This window comes from Penaeus japonicus, unplaced genomic scaffold (genome assembly GCF_977035675.1).
Source record: "Penaeus japonicus unplaced genomic scaffold, GWHDUDI00000001_assembly GWHDUDI00000019, whole genome shotgun sequence".
NCBI lineage: Eukaryota > Metazoa > Arthropoda > Malacostraca > Decapoda > Penaeidae > Penaeus > Penaeus japonicus.
The window spans coordinates 11,853,516-11,861,015 of record NW_028234421.1 but is presented as its reverse complement, the minus strand read 5'-3'; the positions used below and the strand labels follow the sequence as shown (position 1 = coordinate 11,861,015).

At 35.5% G+C, this 7,500-nt stretch overlaps 1 protein-coding gene across 1 annotated transcript in view; it reads right to left on the bottom strand.

Annotated features, from left to right (window-relative positions):
- Positions 1-2,854: 2,854 nt before the first annotated feature.
- RpS17 (ribosomal protein S17) overlaps positions 2,855-7,500 on the bottom strand; it is a 6,267-nt gene continuing 1,621 nt past the window's right edge. Inside the window, exons 2-4 of the mRNA XM_043018680.2 lie at positions 4,062-4,213; positions 3,092-3,263; positions 2,855-2,949 (exon numbers count right to left, since the gene is read on the bottom strand). Of these exons, the coding sequence (XP_042874614.1) occupies positions 2,881-2,949; positions 3,092-3,263; positions 4,062-4,213 (393 nt within the window). The 3' untranslated portion in view covers positions 2,855-2,880. The remainder of the gene's footprint in view (positions 2,950-3,091; positions 3,264-4,061; positions 4,214-7,500) is intronic.

Sequence of the window (7,500 nt, the reverse complement as noted above, 5' to 3'; positions counted from 1 at the left end):
TTCAAGTACCTAGGAGAATAAGCAAGAACTGAATGATGGATTAGTGGTAAGAATGTATATTCGTAAATTCACTGAATATGCAGAACATAGTGAAGGGAAGGCTTAGGTAAGAGCACACTATGATATGGCAGTCTTGAGTAGAGTAAGATGTTTAGCTGAGGAATCATGAGACATGGCTCCTACTGTATCAGTTGTCTTGAAAGGTACTCAGGAGCGAAATACTTTCACGACTGCAGATAATTTTCATTAGGCTGGCTGAAAATTTTGGGATGGACCCATAAGACTAAAATCCATGCTGTTGTAGTGTTATATCAAATATTAAAATGTAGTATATTACTTCTGTTTTGTAGCAAAACAGACAAAGGAAATCAAATGTAGTCCAATAGGCAATAGCTCAAAATATCAAACGGTATGTAACCAATAAAACTTCAAATTGATCATATGCAGAGGGAAGGTAAAATTACCAATAAACTGTCACTTGTACTCATCGTTTAGTATCACTTTTTGCTTAGATTATATTTGCTACAAAAAAGTAAAAAAATAGGTTGCATCCAGAATCTTGCCTTCAACTGAACTGCAATCCTTGTTCTATTTAATCATGTTGCCTAATTTCTAATATGCAGAACAAGTGACTATAAACTGAGAACATGTTGGAGCAACACAATAAATCTTTGAACATTTTACTTTGTTAAGCCATTAAGCTCCTTAGCAATGGAAGATGGGCATATAACAGATGAAATAACATCCTATTATTAATTTCTAATGATAACTTGTAAAAACTACATTTACATAAAGTGTGTAGGCCTACACACACGTGGCCCAAGTTTTACCACATCAATTTTGTTATCCTCAAGGAGTGGGCTTAATATAATTCGGTAGGAGGGAATTGTGGAATCCTCTGTAGTTCTTGTAGTAACTTTGTGGATGTGGAAAAATGCGGTTTACCTTAAGCCGCTTCCAGATAGGCCCACTTTTTAATTTAGTACTTTTCAGTTGAAAGCAAGTTTTCTCTCTCATTTTCCTTCAGTTTTACATATTGGAGTTGGTTCAGATTAATTATTTATATATTTTTAGATTTAAATTAACCTTAAAAGGTCTATTAACTTGAAAGAGTATCCCCTCGATATGTTTTAAATCTTATCCAAGAGATCGCCAATTTTTCCTTACCTAAAAAGATGACTAATATTTGTTAGTGAAATTCCTGATTCTTAATTATGATCTGGACCTGACCAATATCATCTACCACTTTGAATTGGCACCTGAATGATTGGGCAACGCCCTCGGGCTGTACTTTAAGGACAGTCAAGAGCTGCACTGCCCTTTATCACCTAATGGTAGTACAGGCTATTGTCAATAGTGTGACTACTCATTGACTCTGCTGTGTGGACAATCATGGGCAAGACCAATTTATGGTGTACAAGGTTTAAATATTTTCCAAGTATTAAAATTGCACAACAGCAACCAAGCAACCTCCTAGCCGACTCCCACCCGAAATATCTAACACTGGCTAAAGGCGCTGTCACACTAGCCCGCCTAATTTTTACATTCCTTTCGTTTTTTTTTAATTTTTATTTTATTTTCGTCAATTTATCAAAAATTGTCAATTTTTCAAGGCGCGCACAATATAGCCCCGATCACACTAGGGGGCAGGCGGCCATCCGGCTTAGTTAATGCAATTATTCGCATCGCATTTGTAAACAATGGCGCGAACAAGCCGATCTCCTAGATTGCGCGGTTTTGCCTAGACTTTGTCTTTAGCAGATGCTGAGCGTAACAAGAGAAAAACACAATAAAATATTCTAATTCAAGTATTCCTCTGAAGGGCCACGTGTCATATATATATTCAATACTGTCCAATCCACAACAGTTCCATTATGTTTCAAAACTGGGAGGAAAAAAAACAGTAAAAAATTTAGCGCGCTACTGCGGCTGACGGATGTGTAAACAATGGAATGTCGAGCACTTTAAAACAAATTTAATCTATGCGAAATAAAATTTAGATTTACATATTTCTTTGTCAATTTTAGGCCTTATGAATAAGGAAAGTGTAAATTTAATCATAATTTGAAATATTATTAATGATTTTAAAAACAAATACGAACATTTAAACCAAATAGTTCTTGATTTGATTATGCTTGAGCCAATAGGAATGCTGGACAGTACCTCGGAATTATCGTCGATCCTTGAACAACGTAATCCCTCTCGCTCACTTTGATTGAGACGCAGACTCTAGGAACTAGGAGATGCCAATTTCGCTCAAAAATCCTCGCTTGACAATTTTTACCCCTTGTTCAGGAAAAAAAGCTTCGATACATATACAGTCATAGCCTCAACAACCACAGCGCGCCCAGTCCACGATGTGTCAGCAGCCACACCCCCCCCTAAACCCCCCCCCTCTGCAAAAAAAAAAAAAAGAAACATTGACGGGAAAAGTGTAGTGTCCACACCCCCCCGACAGCTGGCGCGCCCCCCTTTTAAGACAACCTACAGAAAAAAAAAAGCAATTACATAAAACTGAAAACCAGAACCAACCTAACAAAGTTCTTCCCAGGACAAATGCACAACAAGGAGTACTCAAAACTTTAGCTGTGATTGAATACTACATTCAGTATCAAGGCATAGTCTTCACATAAAAAATTATTTGTACTTGGTAAAATTTAGCTGAATACTTCATGATTTTTAAATATTCAATAACTATTGTAAAAAGCAATATTATACTTTACTTTCTCAGATTTCATCCATCTGGCCAACATACAAAATGGGACATAAACACGTCTGAATTAAATGTAAAGCTTTATGACCAACTGTACATTTACTCAGTGTACTAAATCATCTAGGGAAAATGATAACAAAATTTTCCTCTTTCTTTATTAGCTAAGTTTATCGCCTTCCGCCAATAGAAGAAGGAACAGGCTGGGTCACCTGAAGGCCAGCAAGCTTGTCAAAGTCCTGCAAGAAGAAAAGTCACCTTATTTATATTTCCTTTTAATATATCTTGACACTAATTTAAAGCAAAACTTTGCCCAATAATAAAATATTAAATGATTCAAAATATTTTAAGGCACAGGGTTTGATTAAACAAAGAGCCTACCATGGTCTTCAGCAACTCCTTGGTGTCAGCATCAACTTCAATAATGTCCTCCTCAAGGGCTGAGACCTCTGGCACATAGTTGTCACGTCGTTCTCTCTCCTCCTCCTGTAGCTTGATAGAGATACCACGAACCGGACCACGCTGGATGCGCTTCATCAAGTGAGTCACAAACCTGAACAAGATCACACAATAAAGGTAACATTACAATAATGCAAAATAAAAGTAGCCTTTAAAAAAAAAGAATACTCTGTGCTTGTAGCAATACTTTCTACAACTAAAAAATTTATTTGGAATAGAAAGCTAAAATCTTGAATTTCAAGTGCAAAAAGGCTAAAAACAGGTATCATTAGTGGACTTTAAATAATCCTAGTGTCTGGTTTCCTTCTTAGTATTTGTCTCCCTAGTATGACATGGAAGGTGTATTTCACACCTAATCCAATTACAAAATAAAACCTGTCTGACTGCACTCAATAAGTAACCAGTCATTTCCTATCACTTATAATTGCCTCTACACTAGTACTGAAACTTGTAGAAACCAGGTTACAAATCTATCTATAGAACTTTTGCAACATTTAACATTATCAATGCAAAATATCAGCTCTTACTTCTATTGTTCGCAAAAGAAATAAGATAAGTAGGTGTTTGTACTTGTGTCAGTTTAATGAATATAAAAATCTCTAGTTCATTAAAACTATTTAAGCAAACAGTTAAGTTTTTGTACATTATCTACTTTACAGGGATACAAACAAATTATGAAAGCTTGAAAATTCATTACACATAAGAGATATTCAATGATACCATTTTATCAACTTAAAATCAGAAATAGCTTTATTCTATCCTATTTCCTTTTCACGTCAATATTCAATGAAATACAATAAACTGTGGCTTTATCATTTACCAGAATTAAAAATAATTTGACATTTTATCAAAGATAATTAAGCCAATAACTTTTTAAAGTATTTGCACTAACCCAGCAATCTTGTTGCGCAGCGGTTTTGATGGTATGATGGCAATCTCCTCACAGATACGCTTGTTTGTGTGGAAGTCATTGCCCAGGCGAGTGTAGTACTTCTCAATGATGACACGTGCGGCCTTCTTGACGGTTTTTGTACGTACGCGACCCTGGGGAAAAGTAATTGCTAATAATCATCTATATTTTTCAAAAATCATATGGCTGAATATCAAATTACAAGAAACATTGTAAGATAATGGTAACCAGAAGAACCTTAATGATATTCCAATCCCTACAAAATATTCATAAATGATTGTTGTTATCCAAACACATTTATGTAATTTAACTTGCTTGTGGACATTTTCAATAAATCCAAATTCTTAAAAAGTAGGTAATGCATTAAGAAAATATACTGGGATGTGAAGTGCCTATATAATGCAGAAGAGCCTTCATATACAAGACACCTATACTGACCCACTGCTAATGGCTGAAGCATAATATTAGTTCATAAATGAGTATTTAACATCCTGCCAGTCTTTAAAATTTCAAGAGGACTAAAAGGGTAAAACACTTTCCTAGCTTTAAAATAAAACCCTTATGTTACAGTTCTATGCTATGATACTAGCAAGATACAAGAAAAGAATTACTGGTTTAGATATCAACCTACTGCGGATGGACACTTATGTAAAAAAATATTCCACAAGTCACCGAGTTGACACTAAAATCAACCTTGGTTAATAGAGTTCAGCCAAAAACTGTGTGTCAACAGTTATAGTAGGCCCTGTATAAAAAATATGACAAATATAAACCAAATTTGTTTTTCCGTAAATAATGGTTTCTGATAACCAAATAGTATATGGGAAGCAGTACAGAACATGTTACAACAGATTTATGAATTCTATGAAACTAAACACCTATGACATTAGTCTTTCAAAATGAAAAAGTTATCACAAATAACTCATCTAATAGTTGGTCATGTCAAGCAAATAATATGGTATTCATCTCTTTGATAAAAGTTAAGAAAGAGATTGGAAGTGTTCTATTTGATAATAAATTACCATGTAAGTCTGCACAAGTTCATAAAATAGTAAAAACAATTTAACTAGTGGCATCCACACATTGTCTGTTGAAAGCATTTTAGTGTACAATGCCTTAGTGCAATGAAAGTACATTTGATTGGCTTGTTGAAATTGAACATATCTACCTGATGTAACGTAACACCATGAATATAATAAAGTACACATTTAGAAAATGGTTATATAATAAATATGAGATACATGCTTGCAAAGGACAGAAAGACAATGAAAGAATTAAACCATTCTATACAATGCAGCATAAAATAAAATGACAGTATAGTAATGTTCTATTAATTCCCGTAACAACCAAGATATATCATTTTAGAATTTAAATAGTGGATATCATACTATAAGATTGATTGTAAAAATCTCCATGTGATACCCTGTGCATGAATCTTGCTATTCAACCTTTCTGAAGTATGTCTACTGCCTGCTAAATGTTTTAATTTTCGAACTGCAAGTTCCATAAAAACAATTAGACAAATTCTAGTCCTTTGTCCATGAAAAATTATGATTTGGGCAATGCTTTAAATCTGGCTTGACTAAATCTCCAAATACTGCTCTTAAGCCTAACCAAAATGGTGATGATACCCGTGAATCTAGTTCCCGAATCAGATAGGGTTTGTTGAACTCCAGACTAGAATGTATAAAAATCAATGGCATTATCCTTTTATCATCTTAGTAACTTGACAGTATGCTTGCCCTTGCCCTGTCATGATTAAATAAAAAAAATGATCATTATCATCATTTAAAAATTGATATAGAAAATTTATCGTCTGTATAAGGTATATAAAATTGCCTGTGAAACATTTACATTTACATGGGCTAATTTGTATGAATTTGAGATAGCCCAAAATAGGTGTGTAGATTGTAGGAAACAAATTTATCCTTTGTAGATAGCCCTTTGGAAATCTTTTGAGGCATGCTTGAAAAAGCTTAAATAGATGAAAACTGGAAAACAGGTTGAAGTTGTGATATATGTAGAGGAAAGGACTCTGTAGCAGAAAGGTTGTGGTGGGAGCAGGTTTAGCAGTAGTAGTCTGGGTCTTGTTTACGAATGGCCTCTTATGTGCATCTTAATTTTTTGTTTAACCCTTATGAGACAGGTCACATTTTCATAATTTGTCTGAGCTGGGCATCTTAGTTGCTTGGTTTCTATAATTTTCTCGAGTTAGGATATGAAACGCAAGTCTACATAATGCATCAGCAAGGTGATTGTACTTAGCATTTGGTATAATAAATGATCAAAATTGAAAGAGTAACTTGCAAATTTAATAAAATGAAAAATACAGCATTAACCAACTAGTGCCAGTTGACTCTAGATTAATTTCCCAAATAATGCCACGTTACTAAATAACACAAAAGTGTTATCAATGGATTCCTCTCACTCTGTACTACTCATATATAGTCTTTACCTACGATTCCACTTCTATGCCCCACAATCTGGGTCCTAAATTCATATTACTCATATGTTGTTGTCTTTGCCCATGATTCTGCCTCTATGCCCCATAATCTGGGTCCTGAATTCATATCTTATCCCTCAATTTCCCCAATTTACTTCACGCCGCCCCCTACTATTGGGATCCAGATAGTGCGGTACAGGGGTGGAATTGCAGATTATATCAACTATATATAAATAATAAAGGTTGAGAGGAATCCATCAATACCACTTTTGTGGCATTTAGTAACGTGGTATTATTTGGAACACTTCCCTGACTTGATATCACCATCATGCAAATGTTTCATTTACGCCGGATAATGTCCTATCACGTAATGATCTCTCCATTAAAACATACGTTTTACATTATTTTGAATGTACATAATTATAGGAATCCCATTTCCATAACCACATTGTCATTCAGTTGTGAAAATAATGTAAACAAATACAAAAACCTATTATCACCCTACTGAAGTGGCCAGGTAGTAATGCAATCCGAGATGCATTGCAGCATCATGCTGAGAGAATCCTCATATGCATTTAAGTAGTTGGCAGAAATGGCATTACACAAATGTAAGCTCCAGCATGAATGAGTTAACCCATACATGCCTGATGACATGCTGAAATGTTTCATGGTTTTAGCGTGAGGCGCCGGTGACGAGATATCTGGGCAAGGCTGGCGCTCGGGGTGAGTGAGTGGGCAGCTCAAGCTTGCGGCTTGTGCACCCAAAAATCTCGAGGCGTTAGGCTTATGTGTTCAAAAACCCTGGCATTATGACCATTTAAAGCCGGAATCGCCCTGGTGTGAATGGGTTAAACTGATCCGACCCAACAAAAATGCCCATTGCAGAAGGGTTAACCCCTTCGACACGATGACGCGTATACTGCGTCATCGCAGCGCTCGCGTCAAACCCGATGACGCGCATACTGCGTCATGGCTCAG